This window comes from Macaca nemestrina, chromosome 4 (genome assembly GCF_043159975.1).
Source record: "Macaca nemestrina isolate mMacNem1 chromosome 4, mMacNem.hap1, whole genome shotgun sequence".
Classification (NCBI taxonomy): Eukaryota; Metazoa; Chordata; class Mammalia; order Primates; family Cercopithecidae; genus Macaca; species Macaca nemestrina.
In genome coordinates this window covers 109,670,130-109,690,737 of record NC_092128.1, presented here as the reverse complement: position 1 = coordinate 109,690,737, position 20,608 = coordinate 109,670,130, and the positions used below count along the sequence as shown (strand labels likewise).

At 40.6% G+C, this 20,608-nt stretch overlaps 1 protein-coding gene across 10 annotated transcripts in view; it reads right to left on the bottom strand.

Annotated features, from left to right (window-relative positions):
• The window catches only part of LOC105497760 (POU class 6 homeobox 2), a 498,182-nt gene that overhangs the window by 260,436 nt on the left and 217,138 nt on the right, over positions 1 to 20,608 (bottom strand). For all 10 annotated transcript variants that reach the window (XM_011769091.2, XM_071095065.1, XM_011769088.2 and 7 more), the window contains 2 exons: positions 15,113 to 15,204; positions 11,822 to 12,050 (listed from right to left, as the gene is read on the bottom strand). In XM_011769091.2, coding sequence (XP_011767393.2) covers positions 11,822 to 12,050; positions 15,113 to 15,204 — 321 coding nt within the window. The remainder of the gene's footprint in view (positions 1 to 11,821; positions 12,051 to 15,112; positions 15,205 to 20,608) is intronic.

Below are 20,608 nucleotides of genomic sequence, written 5' to 3'. Positions count from 1 at the left end.
ATTTAAATCAATTGAGTTACTTTTCAGCAAAAGAGCAAACACTGTTGAAACTTTCATGTAGACGCTCTTAAAATAGCTTCTTTATACATGGAAACCTGACAAATCCTTAGAAGATTAAAAAGCAAACTGACATACTTTTTTGGGCTCCTTCTTGTTGCATTCCGGCTAAATAAGGGGTAAGCAACAATCAAAAACACCCACATTAATGTGGAGATTAGGTCCATGAAAAAGAGTTCAAACACAGAGATATCTACAGGAGCCCCACATAGCCTGGTGCACAATGATTAGACAAGTTGAGAATGCTTCCTTAGCCTCCATTGTGCCTGTCCCTTCCTCTTCCAGGGCTTGAAGAGTGGTGCTCCTTCCCTAACCTCTTCTCCCCAAGAAATCTCTTCCCTTCCTAGCTTTAGTCATGGTTTCTGTGTCAGGATCTCCAGTACAAATCTTTTTCTGAATTCTAGATCCAGGTATACTAACTGGCTACTGGTATCTCCATTTCAGTATTCTACAGGAAATTTGAACGAATCATGGTCAGCTTAAACTAGGGATCTCCTCTCTCTTTCCTCTTATTCCTCTACATTTAACCTATTACCAAGTCTTATCAAACCCGCCTTGTTAATGCATCCTAAATCAGTCCCCTGCTCTCCATCATTGCCACCAGGACCTCTTCTCCCTGGATTCCTGCAACAGCCTCCTAACTAGACTGGAGTGCCTACTATAGTGCCTGGCAAATAGCAGATGCTTGGTAAGTATTTGTGAAATCTATCAACCAATCTTTGGGCACAATTCATAGAAGGAAATGAGGTTTAGCTTTTCCCCAGAGGAAGCTGAGATAGAATAGCTGTGACCTCTCACTAGGAATCTGCCCTGCAAGAATTACGCACATAAGAGAAGATACGGTTTTCTTAGAGAGCATTAGTTCTCCATTCTCTAAACAGTGGGCCAAGAAGAATTGGGAACCGTCTCCCATTTTCTTATTTTCAATAACCCCCCACTGTCTGTCCCCACGCTTCCCTCGGATAGAGAAATTCTCTGTATTTTGGTTCCAGAAGAGAAGTGAGCAAGTAAACCTGCTTCCCTTCCATCCATGGTAGTGGAGTGAGATTGTGAATTTCAAACACAGTCTTTTCCTTTTTTAGGCATCAGTGACATTCTAGTGGCAGCCATCTTGGAAAAGAGCTACTCACTTTTGCCAACTCTGATAGCTGGCCTGGAATCTAATCCAGTTTGCACATCCTAGTGTAGAATCATTGCTTGATGCCATCAGAAGCCCTGATTTACAGTCTTATTATGTGCAAACTGGGGATCACATTACTTTCCTGCCTTTTGCTTTGAAAATAAATGCTTTGGCTTTGCTTTGACATTTATGTGGCAGCTGGAAACCATTATCCTTTGACAATGCTTTATTCCATTGACAGTATCTCTTAAATACGCAGTATACTAGTCATACTCCTCATTCATGTGCTTCCAGTTTAATCCATGCCCCAGTGCCTCAGTGACACCCGCTTCAAGGATAATGTACTACAGAACAGGCTCTCCAGGTATTTTAAATAAAAAGTCTAAAGCCTCAGAGATACAGAGGTTTGAAAAACTGCCAAAGTAAGACACATTGCAACTACTTTTCATAACTTCTTTATGGTGGATTTGGTATTATTGTATGGCGTGTCTTGTGGAGCTCTTCTGAATAACACTGTGAATATGAATTTATGCACTAGGTATTTTTAATATTGAGCTTTGTGACAGCAAGCCACGTATCATTGCGTACTAAGAACCAAAGTCCTTTCTTCTCATTTCTGTGGCAGGTACTGCATGGCCCTTTTCTGTGAGTGGTAATGGATCTCTGCTTTCACGTTCACGATGCCAGCGGGGATGCAACTTTCTGAGTGTGGTCATCACTAGAATAGCACAAAATTAAATCACAAGAAAAAGTGGTACATCTGGCCACCTACTTGTCTTCCTCAAGAATGGTACCAGAAGGTTTAGCACATATTTCCATTCCCACCCACCACCTCCCTGCCAGCAATTTCTCCTTCAATCAACAAAATCAAGCACATTTAAAGACAATTTTATTAATATTAAATACTGTTCATACATAATGAATGCATAGAATTGCTTTGTGGTTGTATTGTTTTTAATATGAGAATTAATGCACTTTGTGTTGAGAGTTGCGTTTTTAAAGAAGGTGGTTAGAAGGTCAAGACAGCAGACCCATAAACCTAACCTTGGCAATGCTAGTAATTATGTTGTGGATATGGCCTTCCACCTTAATGAATAGAAAGTATTCTGATTTTAAAATAAAACTTGTTAATATAAAAATTTCTCATTGTCTGGAATCTACCAGCAACACTTTGTGATATACAGCATTTATCTTTTATCATTTCCTCCCTCTCTCTGTGACTGTGTGTGTGGGTGGGGAGGGGGCTTCCTTTAAACAATTGGGATCACATTACAGGCATCTGAAATCTTGATTATTTTATGTTAGCTTCTGTATCTGAGAAATTGAGCAAACAACATCGTTTAATGGGGAACTTGAGTCTCTCATTTCCATAAAGATTTTCCTAGTTTCAATTTCATTAGAAGTTTTGTATTTAAACTTTGTTTTTAAAAAAGTTGGTATTTTGTGAAGCCCTATAGCATTCACTTATGTTTTCTCTTTTTGGGGAAAAACTGAAACATATTTTGCATACCATAAAATTCCCCTTTTGTGCAAATTTGACCCACACGAACAGTGAACCATCACCACGATCTAGATAGAGAACAGTTGCATCAGCCCCAAATTCCCTTGTACTCCTTTAAATTCACCTGCCCCCCACTTCAGCAACCACTGATCTGCTTGTCATCCCTCTACTTTTGTCTTGTCCTGAATGTTACATTAATAAATTCATTGCTTCATATGCCCTAATTTGCTATTTTAAACAGTCCCCAATTGGCCCATATATTTGTTACCCATTTTTACGTTTATCATTTGAATTCTATGGTTAGAAATTGGTAATGTGTGTGTTCTGAAAAACCACATGGATGGACCATGTGATCTAACGGGTTCACCTAATAGAATTCTAGAACCTCAGGGTTGGAAAGAATCACCTAAATCAAATACTTCTGCAGCATATCGTTAATGCAATGGCTGTTGGACACAGCGCCTTGTCATATAGTTTCCAATTTTGTGCTCCTCCTCTATCCTCTTAGGGTTATTTATTTTCCTCCTCCACACCCCTAGCAGCTGGCTTGACCAGGTGACTTGTCTGGCCAACAGCACGTGAGTGGAAGTGATATGAGCAGCTCTTGAGCTGAAGCTTTAAGAGCCACTGTAGTTCTGGCATTCCCTGCTCCCTTTGTAATGAAAAAAAAAAACATATCCCAGACGGGGGCCGCTTCCTCTGCTTGGATCCTAGAAGGTGGAGGATGTGCAGCAGAGTCAGTGCACACCTATGACCCATATATAATATGAAATCAACAAATAAACACACCTTCCTGTTGGAGATTTTGAGATTTTGTGCGTAGCACTTAGGACTTCTCCCTAGGACACTCTTTCCTCAGATACTGGACAGCCTAATCCCTCTCGTCCATTGGGTCTCTGTGCAGTGTAGAGACTACGACTTATGACCTTGCATAAAATGCATCATGTCCTCATCCGTGCCACACTTCCCCACTTCCATCTGCCTCACTCCCCCGCTGGCATACACGTGCATTAAGGAACTCTTTGTTTACTGCTATGTCCTAAGTCCAGATCACGACCTCTAATGCTTTGAAAGTTCAGTAAGTATTCATTGAACAAATGAATAAACATTGTCTTAATAGAAAAACAAAAATAAATAGGTTGGTTTCTGTCAAACTGGTGTGGTCCTTTACTGTCAGATAATTAAAACTATATAACTTGATACATAGTTTTGATTTGTCTTCTAGTTCCAAAACTTACTCTAGGATTTTTTCTTTTTCTATTAAAAATATTTTGCTCTGTCTCGCTTCTTGTTTTTATTTATTTATTTATTTTTGAGATAGAGTCCCACTCTGTTGCCCAGGCTGGAGTGCAGTGGCACGATCTCAGCTCACTGCAACTTCTGCCTCCCAGGTACAAGCAATTCTCATGCCTTAGCCTCCTGAATAGCTGGGACTACAGGTGTCCACCATGATGTCCAGCTAAATTTTGTATTTTTAGTAGAGACGGGGTTTTGCCATGTTGGCTAGGCTGGTCTTGAACTCGTGACCTCAGGTAATTGGCCTGCCTCGGCCTCCCAAAGTGCTGGGATTACAGGCATGAGCCACTACTCTCGACCTCTTTCTTGTTTCTTGCATCACAAGCTGCTTCAAATTCTTGGGATTACTCAGGCATAAATAAGTAAATGCAAACATATATCCATGAAAAATTATAGCATAACTGCATTGTTTTTAAGTATGTTCATCTCTAACATTTCAGGCTCTATGATGGCCACACTCACACACATCAAGGCATACAAAATCCTCAGTGTTGCCTTCTTCCTGCATGTATAGTCTGATTTCTTGCCACCTTGGATTCCAAATTTTCATTGAACAGACAGAGCTATTGATAGAACCTGTAGACTCTGGTCTCCTTGTGCCTTCTTCTCTACATTGAATGCTCTCTTTACTTCTCTTTACTGGACTCTTACTTAGTCTTTAAAATTCACTCATTCACACTTCAGCACCTTTTACAAGTAAACCAGGCACTTTCTTTGTTCTTGGGCCACTTTATTGAACCAAATAAAGACGCCTGTCACAGGGCTTCCATTCTAGGGGCAGAGTCAGACATAAATGATGCATATTAGCAATACATTATACACAGAGATTCTCCTCTACAGCAGCAGGCCCAAGATCACAACACTGCTGACCCTGCCCTCGATGGCTACAGTAGGCATCACCCAAAATGCTCAAGAAGGCCAAATAAAGAAAAACACTTAAACATTCTTGAGATTTTGTAAAAGGTCCTAAGTGTTAGGGAAAAAGAAAATGCAGAAAGCAAGTAAGGGAGACAGGAGTGCTGGGGCAGGGGAGGAGGAGGAAGGAAGGTTTGATGCTTTCTGGGTGGGAATAGAGTGCTTCAGGCAGAGAGAACAGCCTGTGCAAAAGGCCCTAGGCTAGGAGTACGTGCAAAGGACACCAAGGAGGCCAGAGTGCCCTCACATCAAGGTTGATTTAATTGAAAGAGAGGTGTGTAGGAAACAAAAAAGCAAAATAAAATTAGATTCAAGATGTCTGTCTTGGAAAAAACTTTGGCACAGGGAACTGACCGGAAGCAGAAAGATCAGAAGCATTCTCTTTTCTGAGAGACTGCATTTTCAAAGGAGCTACACATCCCTATCTGTTGGAAACATCAAGCAGCCCGTTAGACCTCCAGCTTCCATAAGCTATACATGGACTGAGAAACTCCCCGAAGAAAGGTATATTCCTCAACTTCCTCATCAGATTGGCCAAGGAAGATAACAGACAGGAAAGAATCTCCCAGGGGTGTGGCCAAGGGCCAAGGAGAACAGTGGCCAAAGGTGCTTCCCTAGAGACCCACAATCAAGGAACCTCCATGATGTCTGCCCACTGGGATGTTGGAATGGTCATAGATAAACAAAATGTGGCATATTTTTATGATGAAACGCTGCTTGGAAATTAACAGAAAGGAACTACTGGTTTACATAACAACATGGATGAATCTCAAAAACATTATGCCGAACAAGAAAACACAGACACAAAAGAATACACATAATATGAATCCATTTATGTGAAGTTCTAGAACAGAAAAAAACAGATTACCTGGTTGGATGGAGGGGACGGACTGCAAAGGGACACAGAGGAATCTTTTAGAGATAATTAAATGTTTTCTGTATTGAAGGAGCCTGCACGGGTGGATGCAATTATCAAAACTCATTGAACTAAGCAAGTAAGGTCCATGCATTTTCTTGTATGTAAAGGATACCTCAGTGAAAACAACAACACAAACAAAAGGGAATATAATGTAACTTGCACATGAAATCCCTAATCCCCAAACTATTCCCACATACTTCATCATCCACAGGCTTTAATATGGGGAGTCAGAGAAAACCAGGGCAGGTTTCCTGCCAGAGCAAAGGGAAGAAAAACCATCCTTGGCCTTGATTTTTCAACTGGCCTTGAACCTAATTGCTTTTCCATGTTCAGGTTTAGCAGCACTCTTTAATGTATTTTTGGTCATTAATTTAAATGTTATGCTTGACTTAACTGGAATGTTCACACTTTGACATAAATCTCCTATGTAGCACATTTATATTCTCCATTTATGTTGCTTACAGTGATTAGTAGGTCATTCTGGTCTGTGCTGTGAGAACAAGTCACTAACCTGAACCATCTGTCCTAGAAGTAGACTCAGCTCTACCGTCCCATTAACCCCTTTGCTGCCTGTTGTCACTCACGTCGAGGCTGTATATATCTTCATTTCCTGCCTATGTTTCAAAAAAGCAAAAGATCCAACACATTTGCATAAGCTCCATAAAGGGGATTTTATTTTGCTACATCAACTAACAACCTCTGTTTTTACCCTAGGACTCTACATCTTTAATGCAGCTATCTGTGTTCCAAAGTAATAAAAAGGGAAGACACTGACTTTTCAAGGAGCTTATGGAGTATGTGACAGAGCAAGCTTAGTTATCTTCTTTCTTTGGAGTTTATGACCACTATTCGTCTTATTTCACAGGTGTGAGCTTGCTTACAGTCATCAGAGGCCAAAGCCCAATAAACATGGGATGAAGGACACAGGGATGGAGAGACCCAGTGTAGCTGATGGTGGATGGTACTTGCAAGGGGAGAGGGGCACTCAAGGCAAGGTAGGAGAGGGCACAGAACTCAGCTATTTCACGTAGGGACACAGGGCTTTGAGGAGGAGGTCATTTCTAGGTCTTATCTAGAGCATTTCTGGGTTTGAATCCCACCCAGAGCTTCCAAGGACATCGTTCAAAATAGTCAGAAACTAAACCTCACCATTGGTATCTCCCGAGCTCAGAATTTGTCTCAGTCCTTGCTCATGGGAGACCCTACTGGCTTTTACTGTTCCCAGCAGAAAGGCCAATGTCCAGCCTGCCTTACCTGCCACCCCTTCTGCTGATGAGGGAGGCTCAGCATGTTTCTTAAGCTTGCTTGTTCATGTTCCATACCACATCATTCTGGCTTCCCACTTCCCACCCACGTCATAGCCGAGAAGACAGAAATGAACGTCTCAATCTGGGGGCAGTCAATCTCCAGTCTGGCCAGTGACACGAGATAGCTTAAATTAAAAGGCTCAGCCTCACGGTAATTTCTCTCTTGGATAGTCAGAATTTTAGATAGACATGGAGATAACGATAAAGATAAAGATGATGGAGATAGAGAAAAATGGAGAGTTCCTGACAGGTACATGAATTGGAAAGATGCCTAACCTTAGAGGAGACAAAATGGAACATGAGTGAACTGGAATTATGGTTCAGCCAAAAGCCAACCAATGCAGTAGAGAAACGTCCTGGAGGGAGCAGGAGAAGACAGGGAGATGGGTCATTAGTCATTCTGGGCGTGGGGATTAGATGCATGCCTCCTGCAGAGGCGAGGATGATATAGCCTGCAGCCTAGTGGGTTTGCTGGATGCCCTAATGCCCAAATTTCATTCCAGATTCCAATGAGGCTGGGTTACAGGGCTGTTCCTAGGATCCTGCAAGATGTCTAACTCCTTACAACTGTGTGTCTTCTTACAATAAGACCTCATCACTGATGAGACAGCAATGAATCTCTTTCTTGCTGGGAAGGATCTGAGAGAAAGAGAAAACAATCCCCTGACCACACATCCAGGTTTTCTGCTGAGTTATAAGGTCTTTTTATCAGCAAAGCAAAACTTTCATTGGATAAAATCTCAGAGCAAGGACTTCAAGAGGGCTTCCATTATGTAAGAGGACTTCCCTTGGTCTTGAGGATATGAAAATCCTAACAGAAGCAGAAATGTTCCCACACATTATTCCTTTCAGTCATTCTCATCTGGAGGCCTGCGGTGGTGAGTGAGAGCAGGAGCATTAATGAGGACATTCACTGCCTCACGTGGGTCCTCCATTATCACAAGAGTCTCTGATTCTGGCTGCTGGTGATATTAGGGGATACCATGGACTGGATGTGTGTTCCCCCAACCCCACCAAGTTCATATGTTGAAATCCTTACCCCCAAAGTGATGGTATCAGCAGGTGGGGCAGATCAGCAGATTAGGTCATAAGGGTGGAACCCTCATGATGAAATTAGTGCCTTTATAAAAGGGACCCTGAGAGCTCACTCATCCCTTCTGCGGTGGGAGGACACAGTAAAAAGACAGGTAGACATCTATGAACCAGGAAGTGGGCCCTCACCAGAACCGAATCTGCCTTGATCCTGGACTTCCCAGGCTGCAGCACTGTGAGGAACACAATCTGTTTGTTTATAAACCACCCTGCCTATGGTTTTCATGTTTATAGCACCCCAAACAGATGAAAGCAGGGAGTTGCCTAATAAACTTTGAATAATCTCCCTAAGATCAGCTTTTCTTAAACTTTAATGTGCATGGGGATTATCTGGGGATCTTTTAAAAATGCAGATTCTGTTCAGAGGGTCTCAGGCATCTCGGGTAGAGCCTGAGATCCTGTATTTCCAGCAAGCTCCCAGGAGACATTGATGCCGCTGGCCTGGGGACCATGTTTTGAGAGGAGATTGTGATATGACCCCCGCTGTCAGAGTTGAGAAGAGCTGCTCTCAGTGTAACAGCATGTCATGAGTGCTCATTAAAATACATGTGTAAATCACGGCCTCCGAGGCTCTGAGAGCTATTCCGTGTGACTTGATAGGGGATGTAAATTAACAAGCTCTCAATCACTTCAGTAAAAAGGAAAATATTTGAAATCTTATCCCTGAATTCCAAACCATTAAGGGACTGATGTCAGCAACTTTTTTTTTTTCCTTTCATCCTAGCAAATTTGTGACTATTGAGCTAGAATAACAGACAGGCTGGAGGGCTGGGTAGGAAGGTTGGAGATAATTCCAGTTGGCCGAACTGTTTCATGAATAAAAGCTTAACACTTCACAATGAGGAAAAGGGAACTATTCATGACCAAGCATGTTACATGGTAACAGGCTCTGCTTCAGACTAGGTGTGCAACCTCCCCCTCACAATCACCCACCAAATCTATTTTATAAAATCACTGGAGAAGTGGGGTGTTTATTATAGATGAGCAGACTTAAGAGTCATTTTTAAAGACTCTGAAAAGCCTTGGCCTGAGGTTACTGTATTTATTGTATAGGAAAGAGACGGGGGAAAGGAAACAGCCTTCTCCCCTCGCTGTTGACTGTATGGATGCGTGTAAGGATTCCTTCTAAGGTACTGATAGTCCATTTACAAGACTCTCACCCTTAACCTTTGAGAGAGGATGAGATTTGAGGTCATCTTGAAGACTGACTCAGTCTCAGAATCCCTGCAGACGACCTTTCAGTCTGTCAGTCATTCACCACCATCCCAAGAGTCCCACTGCTTCTGCAACATAACCTGGGAAGCTCCATAAGCCATTGATTCTGCCTAGGGATTGTCAAGGGCTGTGCAGTAGGTCACCTAAAGGTGGGAAAATCAACTTTGGGATGGCTGCTGGTGGATTGATTGCAAGGTAACCACTGGCTTTGCCCTTTAGGTGATGGACATTCATCTTGGGCGCTTTCGAGGCATGAGACTTCCCTGATTACCATCCTTATTGCCCTTGAACTTCTCGTTAGGATGACCACCTCTTTCTGGGTTGCCTGAGACTTATATGAAAGGAATAGAAAATCCCAAGGAAATTGGAAGGTAGAACTTTGCTGGATCCTGACAGCGATTTAGGACTTGGGATTCATTCACAAAGATATTAAAGCAGAAGGCATTGGGGAAGGAGTTTGATGTTAAGCCTAATTAGAAAGCTTTTCCTTAACGAGCTGATTTGCAACTGGGAGGTGTTTTATTCTAATAACCTCATCACCTTCCCTCCAACGTCAGTGAAATTTCAAAGAGGAAGACAAAGGGGGAAATGTTCACTTGTGCTTGTGTAGCAGACAAGAGCTTGGACATCAACTCCAACCCACTTCTGAAGATGATGCTGAGAGGGAACTTGTGTCAGAAGCATCCAGGGATAAGAAAAGCAAGTGCTTCTGTTTCCTCTACTTCATCAGGCCACAAAGCTTGGGATTCCTTTTCTGAAACCAGAGGTGCCCCAAAGAACCAAACTCCTAACTATAAGCTAATACTGAACTTTGATATTTACAACAAACAAAAACAAAAGGGAAAATCTTGGTGGAAGAAGTCCACGTTGGACCAATCATTAATTTTGAACCCTTAAAAAAACAGGTACTAGTATCTTAAGAATACCAAACCATGATCAAGAAATAACAAGTTTACTTTTTTTTTTAAACTCTGATTTTTGGCATCCATCTTAACCAAGCAGGATTAATTCATGGCCTAGGAGCTCTTCAAGCTTATGTTTATTTATAATATTCAATATTCCCATAAGTGCAAATGTTCCAAATGGAAGGCTGCATTTTGATAATGCCCATTGCTTCATTAAGATTTCATCATCCACCTACATTAAAAAGCCTCTCCCTACACTTTGTTGCTACGGCTTTCACCTTGTGTATTCCTGCTTTATTTGCTTAATCTTGAGATCTGGCTTCCCAGGCACTCTCAAATTTGAAACAAGCAAAGTTTGTGCATTAGCGTATCCTGGGCATGCATGATTTATGAATGGCAGGTTTCTTGGCACAATTTAATGGTACAAGAGAGACTTTGTTTTAAACATTAAAATGGAAGCCAAGAAGTGGCAACAATGGGTGGGGTAGCAGAACACAGAGCATGGAAAGAAGTTTGGGTCAAGAGTTAACCAGTTCTTACTTGGTCTGTTTCTTAGTCTTATGGACTGATTCTTCAATAAATTATAAGAAGCCCTGACATTTGACCAACTAAAAAAGCATTTTAAATTACCATTCTGATAACTTACCCCGACAAGCCCTCATTCTGCAAAAAATTTAATTGTTAATGTTTATATATATGAAGAAATCAAACATCTTTGACTAGTCCAAAATAAATTCATTTTCTCTTTAGCAGGCATCCTACTTACATTCAGGTCATTTTGCACCAAAATAATTCTTCCTCTGACAGAATCTTTTGTAAATCAACCTATCAGTCAATGCTACCAAATCTTTTAAAGAAAAGTCGAAACCTTTATAATATCAAGACAACTACCCTTCCTAAGTAAAATTAGAGTCTGACTTGTTATATGCCCCTGTAATATAAAGGTTCAACATACAAGTCTATTTTTCTCATTGCAAAATATGAGCTCAAGTAACACAATTTTTGTTTAATAGCTATAACTAAAACATACTTTGTAGAGCAAAATAATCATTAATAAATTATTCCAAATAATATCTTGTATTTGAGATGTTCCAATCACTTCAAACACAAACAAGCAAACTCTAACTTTTCTTTACCCATGGCTAAATTGAAGAATTGGTGAGATGATAACTCAGGTCTTCAAATAACAACACAGGAATTTTACTTTAAAGTTTTTGATACGTCATGCAATGATTGACTCATAAATGCTTCCAGGAGACCTGAAAAGTTTTGATACCAATGTTAGGAAATGAGGATTGATAAAACCAGTGGCTTGTGCAAGCTCAGGATTCACAGACAACTGAAAATTTTGCTTCCTACGGAAGCCTTCCATATTGTTTAGGGTAGAAGCAACTCTGAACCATATTCACCATTCTAGGCACATTTTTTTGTCTGCTTCAGAGAATACTGGCCAATTGGTAGAGCCTTACGTGGCGCATGGACACTATGGATTACCTTGTAGATTTTGCAACGGCAGAGTCATAATGCCTCCAGCTGCAGCTGCTGCCACCAGCCCTTGGATGTTGGTGAGATTCGCTGTTGGCAGTGTAAGAACCAGTCCTTGCTGGCCTCCTAGCTGTCCCGCCATGTTGAAGGGGATGAGGATTGGCTGGTTGAGGGCTGGGGGGCCTCCCGGCATCACGCCGGCCACAGCAGAAGCTAACTGCTGTGCCGTCAGAAGTGGCTGCAAGGAAACAGATAAAGCTAGCTCACTTACCTGTGGAACAGAGGCATGAGTTTTAAAAACATCATCCTTCCGTTTAAGCAGGGTCAGAAAGTTCCCAAAGAAGTACCAAAAAACATGCTGTATCCCATTTAAAAAAATGATTGGTAGAAAAAAATTTCAAAGTTGCATTTCATTGATATCTTTGGAAAATTTCATTTGGTTTGGACTTCTTCTGAGGAACTCAAATACCTTTACAAGTAATAACATACGTTTACATGCTGTTCTTCCAGTGAATTTCCATTTGATCCTGTCTGCATGTATTTGAAGCTCTCAGCTAATTTATTCTCTGTTGTTCCAGAAAGAACTTATTGGGATCAGTGGGATTTTTTGATTCAAAAAGAGCAACGAAATACTACTTTTGACTTTTAAATCAACAAAAATAATGTAGAAAATTTATTCAATGCTGGAAAGTCTGTATTGACACCACTATGCAGATCTATGGCTGGGGGACGTGCACACTAGCATAATCCTTTTGGAAAGCAATTTAGAAATAGATTATCAAGAGCTGCAAAAATATTTATCCCCCTTTAACTCAGAATATATTCCTAGGATATAGCTTGAAGATATTATTCAAAAGGAAAAAAGATAACTGCATAAAAACCTGCATTATGTTTCAAAATACGTAAATATTGAAAATAGTTTATTACAGTACTAAACTAGATAAAATATTGCATAGTCATTAAAATGGATCATTATGACACCTCTTTAGAAAAGTAGAAAATGTTTGTAATATGAGAATACAATAGAAAATAAGCTGGATAACTATTAAGTAAACTTGAATGATTATTGTTAAAATGGTAGAGTTATGTATGTACAATGACAAGATCTAAAACAGAATATAAGACATAAAAGTATTTGATGTGGATAAAACTTAAAATCTTTGAAAATAATTCTTTTGTTATTACTCTAATATCCTTTGCCCAATTAAAATGATATTATACAAACACATGTTTACGTGCACTGTGGATGGAACAGCCCTTCTCTGGTAGGGAAAGGCAACTGCTGGGCATGTTTTGAGGGCAGCACGTGGGCTCTTCACCCGGATGACATGGGAGGGATTCCTGCCCTGGTCAAGCCAGATGACCCCAAGAGTCATTTGATTTTAGAGTCCTTGATTCAGGACTTTCATTGCAGCCTTGTGGGAGCCGTGTGGAACATAATAATCCCATATCTGTTGTTCTTCTACAAGAACCAATGCAAAACTCTTATGTGAAGGATAGGTAATTAAATACAGCATACTACCAAGCCCAATGTATAATAGCCAGACACTATTCGAATGCTGTAGTTATTCTACCAATGAGATACAGAGAGGCTAGTAACTTGCGCAAGTCCCATGTCTAGTTGAGAAGGGGTTCAAGTTCAAGCCCAGGAAGGCTGCTCCAGAGCCTGTGTTTTACCCCTTTCTTGTATCCCCTCCAATACAAAGAACAGATTTAGAGAAGTGGGGCTGCTTTATCTGAAGAATGAGGGGTGGTGTGGAGAGGGCTAAGTCCACACGTTGGCCATTCCTGCAGTGTTCCTTTCAGGACCCTTGGGAAGACTCTGCAGAGCCCTAGGATTCTGCACAGCTGAGTTTAGAACTGCCGCTTTAGACCCCACAGGCCTTGTTCCTAATGTATTTGTGCACTTCGCTAAATTCACACCAAGTAACCATGCTTCCCTTTTTAAAAAATTACAGTTATTCTAATGAGCAAAATAAATATACTTCGGGAATGAATACAAAATTACATGCTGGCCCTCAGATTCCCAGTGTTACATCACTGCCAATAGTGATATTATGGTAAGAGGGAAGGCAAATGAGTAGTTTTCAGACTATATATGGGTCATAGATTTGGGGGGTTTGGCCTGCAGCATTTTAAACATAGGATTTGTGGGCTCAAGGCAGGGCATGCACTCTCCAGTTTGTCACAGGGCCACCACTCCTCACTGACCTGGGCCTGTAGGGCTGCCTACCCAACCTGAAGGCATTAGAGTGTGTTACCCCCAGTATGTTCACAGGCAGGTGTGCAGGCATGCATACACGCAGACACACATAATTACACGAACACACACATGATGTTACAAGCATAAAATTATAAAGAGTATGACACCAAAAATCCTGTTCCTGAGAGTCCCAGGAAAACTCTCTAGGCTTCCATAAGCCAGCATACATTTGCCCAGGCTTTCTGTCCGCAGGCACGGAGCGATCTGTGCTCCAAGATGGACTATGGGATCTGAGGCCACAGGGAGTCTCGGTGGCTAGTGGAATAAGAATGTCAAGACCAACCCTCACTCTAAACTTGCGTGAGCCCTCAGTGTGCTGAAAGTCATTAACTTCCAGGAGCAACAATGACAACAAAAGGGAGACAAAGGCCCAAGTCTCAGCTTCTCTTTCCATAAAAGCAGGATGAACTCTGAAAGCTTCACACTAAATGATAGAGGTAAAAAGGCAAAAAAAAAAAAAGCCCAGCCTTTTATAATTGTGTTCTACATCTCCATATAGCCCACATCAGGCTGCCAAAAAACAAATATTGGACTTTAAAAAATAATGATAGTATTTCTTTATTAATGCAAGAGCTATGTGTGATGTACAATATTGTCAAACCCAATAAGCTGAACTTGCATTAAAATTGCATTAACTCTTTTATATTAAATCACATCTTGTATTTCAAAAATGGCTATAGTAAGGCTGAAATAACTTAATTTTCTTCACACTCCAGTCATTAAAGTTTTACTTTCCAGAAAACTGCATGGTAACCAACAGCACAACTGTAGTGGGTTTTAAGTTAAAAAAAAAAAAAGTGTTTCCACATGATTAAAGCCAACCTTTCCTTTAAGAAGAGAGAATAGCTTTGCAAACACATATTTTCTTGATGGTATTTAATAAATAATGTAGTCATACAGCTTTTCATACGAAAATTTATTACCATCTTTGCTCTGTTGGAGTTAATTGGACTTAACTCATTATTATTTATTTGGTTATTTATATGGTTAAACCATCCTAAATGCAGCCTAATGGAAAGCAGTTGAGAGATACTGACCTGTGGCCCAACTGGAAATGGTGGGTGGGTCTGACTGGCCTGGTGTTGGTCAGGAGTGCCTGGGTCTGATAGTGCCGGGTTTCCTCTGGCCCCTGGAATTCAAAAAAGAAATGCTCCCTTAATATATGATCCAGCCTGGGAACTGCACACGACCCCATTTTCCTATGATGTCACATAACGTTAAGGCATAGATGATATGACAGAGTGGTTTATCAATATCTCCAGTGCTCAAATCACTTATCAACTGCATAAATAATGATGAGAGACATTCAGGATGGCCAAGTTCATCAAGAGGCAGAAGAACAGGACAGCAGGGAATGTAGCACAGTCAGTTTGCATAGAGTACGCCAGTGTGCCATATGTGTGGGAAACTACACCCTTTAAATACAAGCGAGCCACAGCTAATCTAGTATCCTAAAATTAAACGAAGTGTGATCTCAGATATGACCAAGTCCATCAATATTTTCCCCTAATATGGCTTTCCCCATCTCCTCCATACTCCTAAGCCCTTCTTCCATACTCTTTGAACACTGAATCTTATGACATCGCTTTCCTGAAAACAAAGCCTTTTTCCATGTTTAGGACATTGTTTCCATTACACAATGTCCTAAAAAGAATATGGCTCTCTCTAAGCAAGTGTCCCAGGTGCTAACTGAAACACTAGGAGTCCCACAATAGCTCCAGGGAGCTCCACCATGCTAAGCACAGAACACAGCTTGCTTCCTTTACTGGAATCCTACTGGACAGCAAGGCAGAAAAAATGAAATTCCACCCAAGAGCAAATCCTTCAAACTCTTTTAACATGGTCATTTCTCTGTGTGTGCTTCTGTGCTTTGTTTCAGGACAAACTGTAGCAGGTAAGATAGTGGTAGAAACAATAAACACACAAACAAACAAATAAAACCAGTGGCAATTTTTGAGAATTTCTACTTGGTAGCTTTGTTTCCTTGGAGTTTTCTAATGGGTGGTTGAAATCCAATTCCAAGCAAACCTTAACAAGATCCTCTTTCCTGATGTTTGTCCTATGAATAACAAGCGGAAGACAATTCAAACCCTGTTTACCGGCATGCCATGGACAACCCAGAAAAAAAGATACGACTCTGTCACACTTATAAATTTTAAAGAAGGTATTATTGGCTCATTTAAAACAAATTCTCCTATATATTCTCCAAAGGGACAGACTTATAAATAATGGAAACAGGGAAAAATACTTCAGCACATTAAGCTACAAATAAAATTGACTGCTACATATTATTCAATTGACTTCTATCTCCACCACGATGTGTCAATCATAACAGCATTTTATAATAGGATTAAGCAATAAATGTGCAAAGCCATTATGCGGAAATCTGAAAATCTGATTAATTTGTAATATTTTTGTGCAGAAAGTCAGGAATGGACATTGCTTGGGGAATACTTACAAGCATTCTATTGAAATTTCTAAATTGATTTGGAACAAACTAATAAAAACACAGACTTGCTGACATTTTATAAAGTGAATTCTGTCAAAATATGTTTGGCATTTTAATGATTGCTGTCATTTAATAACAAGGATAAGATGACCCATCATAAGATGCCAATCATTTCCTCAGAATGTACAGAAGACCTTTCTTCTAAATTTTTTATATGTGATTTACCTATTATGCTTAAAAGCACGGCATTTTAAGCTGGGAGATGGCTTGTGCAGCGCAAACCTTTCAAATCTCTGTTCTTTCTTATATACCCAAGTCCCATTTTGCCCTAAAATTCTCGGCAGAAATTTACGTACTTCAAAGAGCTTATGAGGTTTCAAAGTGATGTTTTTGGTCAAATATTCAGATTAGGTAAATACTCAAATGGCTAAAAGTGCACAATTTTTAAAAAATTTGGTTGTTTTCCCATACTTGCCAGGCATGGGTTTTTATACCAGACTATGAAAAGAGAGTTTTTACAATGCGCAGAAAAATAGAAAAGCCCTTTTAGGCAATTAAAAAATGAATACCTTCATTCTAAAAAATTTCTATACCATGCCAAGCCCTTCTGTCTCATGTTTCTTTCATGCATACTAAGCCCACTTTTTGACTCTGTTTCTAATGCGCGCCATCGTAATGTTTAGGATCGGTCTCACACAGGCACTGTGTCAACAAGATTGTGCGTTTGTTCCCCTCAACTTTACACAGATTACATTTGCTTACATTTATTCTTTGTTGCTTTGAGGCCTAGCTGGTGCCCACCAGCTTGTTCTGAGGCTGGTTAATTCTCAAAAACCACGTTCAGTGCAGTCCAGGGCAATTCCACACAATTTCATGTGTAAAATGAAGTCTTTCACAGGCTCTAGAGGAGATTATGTATGCTCTCCTGCCTGGATCCAAAAGTAATGTTTCTTCTTAATGTGCATCTCCATTTTCCCCAAACACATGTATCACACATAACCTTGTAGGACCATAAACTAATCCGTCTGGCTAGAAGGCGGCTCTGGAATCAAGGGCCTTCTCAGAGCCAGAGGGGGAATCAGGAAGTCAGAATGAATAAATGATGTTGGCTAAGGGTTTCAGAGAGATTTGAAGCAACACTTAGCTGAACGTTTGCAGAGAATTTGACGTTGGATATTTTCATGAGCACAGATACGAAAACACAAACTTGAATGGGTTGGGTGGGTTTCTCCTGACCAGGAGCCTAGGAAACATGTTACATCTCTGAGACCAAGGAATTCCAGGAAAGCTCTCTGAAGTCTGTTCTGAAGTTAGCAGTCTATGCTTTTGAGGCAGCAACTACGAGCTCTACGGGACATAGGCTGTGCTGCTGGTTCATCAGTTTATGCTGTCATTTCATTCACATTTCTTTTTCAGTAGAAATAGAGGTCTGGCTTTTAGTTCAGCAGAGATATAATTCCTTTAAGATAGGTACTGGCATCCACTTGACTACTCACTGTTGTTTAACATAAACCTTTGAGATATCTTTAAATTTTTAGCGTATTGGCAAATTCTACCTCAATTCCAATGTAGATATTAAAAGCCGTTTGGTGTAAGGGTTAAAACCAAGAACTCTTAAAAAAAAATCAAACTCTGCCTGGGTTTAAATTTAGCACTACCACTTAACTGAGAATGTGAACTCTGGCTTGTTTTCCAACTTCATGCATCACCTTGTAAAAGTCAGGGATAATAATAGTACCCCTCTCACAGCACTGCTGTTGTGAAGATTAAATGAGCTAATATGTATGTAACTTTCTTGAAACAGTGCATGCTTGCCACATAAGTGCTATTTCTCTTGATTATTGTTATTTAATAAAAAAAATTTAATTTCTCTTTTTGAGAGACAGTATATCACTCTGTTGCCCCGGCTAGAGTGCAGTGGTGTGATCATTGCTCACTGCAGCCTTGATCTCCTGGGCTCAAGAAATCCTCCTACTTCAGCCTTCTGAGTAGCTGAGACTACAGAAGAAGCCACGACACCCAACTAATTTCTTTTTTTTTTTTTTTTGGTACAGAAATAATCTCACTCCATTGCCCATACTGGTCTTGAACTCTCGGCCTCAAGTGGTCCTCCTGCATTGGCCTCCCAAAGTGCTGGGATTTTAGGCATGAGCCACAATGTCCAGCCTAAGCAGTATTTAATCTAATAATATTTAATATTATTTAATGTGTCTATAACAGCAACCTGCCCCAAGCCAACTCAATTCATATTCCTGCCCCTCTGTCCCTTTCTGTGCAGTTCACATTCTCTTGCACACTGGCTAAAGGTGGCCACTGTGCACTGACCCTAACTCTGTCCTTGGTACCACTGGATGAATGTTTGGAGCTGAACTAAATGATTGGGTTCTGAAGAGCTTACAAAGCAAGATGTTTACATATATAGTGCTTCCTTTAGTCCATGGTAGCATAATCACGAAATATGGCACAAACATAGTGGCACAGTTTCCAAATTTTCACACAGACCATGGCTTATACCAGTGGTTCTCACCCAGGCCTGTAAATCATTTGTGGAGCTTCCTGAACACAGAGGTTGATATCCCTCACGAGGCCACTGACAGAGCATCTAAAGGGTAGCTCACGTGAATGTTTTATGAAACTCTACCTGTGACTGAAGACCACAGGGAGCCAGCAGTGGCATGTATGTTACCTAGGGAAGGCTGAATCTCCTTTGTGCTGAGACTGCCATATGCAATCTGTTTTCTGAATGGCCGATGGGTCTGCAGCTAGTGTAATCCCTTTGGCCTTCCAAGCTTCTTTATCCACACCATTCTTTTATCATAATCCTGATTGACTTCTAGCTTAGCAAGGGGTGGAATCATCTCAGATACATCTGTTTTGTAATTATGATTTGTTCACAAATAATTTTAAAAGTATGATAACTGATTTTAAAGGGATCATAATATAAAATTTAAAATAGCCATATAACAGGAGTTAATTATCTGCAAATACAAGAATCCCTGATTTGAATCTATTATGGAAAGGATAGGTTATAAATGGTGAAGACATCAAAATACTGATTAGGAGATTGGATGGTACACTTGGATACAACTTATTCATTGTCATAAGACCTGGTTGTCAGAGGGCATTTGTTCACTCAATACCATTGGTCCCAGGGTTGATCTCACATCCGAAACCCATAGGGTTGCCTGCAGATCCCTCTGCTCTGGAGGGACTGTGACCCACAGAGCTGAAAGGGGTGACCGCCTGAGCACGACATTCCTTTCTTCAGTGCCCTCCTGAGGACCGAGCCTCCCACACTCCACTCTCTCCACACAGCTTAAGCTGAGTCCCTGAACAACTATCACCAATGACTGTCGTCGCACTCCTCATAGCAAGTTCATTTTTGTTTTGCAATTTTTTTTTTTAATTTGGTACAACAGATTTTCATTCACCCAGGGAAACCTGGCTCAGCATCTCTTAGTGACACTGAAAGTAAAACAGATGTTCACTCTTGCACAGTTTTGAATTGTTCCCTCTTTTTGGAGTTGACTCTTCCAAGTAAGTCATTTTAAGAAACGAATACACTATTTTTAATCCCGAGAGTATATACTCCTTTCTGGAGCCTTACCCTTTGCAAAGAGGATATGATGGCCAAGGCAGATTGAGAAAGGAACAGAATTGCAAATATAAATTGCTCATCCCAGGCAAAGCAGCTCCACTTCCTCCCATGCATCAGCGATCCCTCTGAAGTACAGTGCTTAAGATTCCCTGGTTAATGACCAATGCATTTTGTATGAATGGGGTTCTTCGGATAGAGAGTTTGGGTTTCTGTGCTCTCTGCATTAGCATAAACATAATCACCTGAAGGTCACAGAGATCCCTCAGCTTTTTCTGGTAGTCATACCTTTCTCACCCACTGTTTGCAGTTTCCACCAGTGAAGGAGGTGACACAGAGGTTACTTATTCTAAGATGGACAGTTGGATGCATTATTATTTCATGCTGGGCGTGTGAACCCCAGCTAAGCAGAGCAAAAGTCCCCTCTAAATTAAACTTCTCTTTCTTTCAACTTTTTCAAGATTACTAAATGCCAAGGAGGGGGTGGAG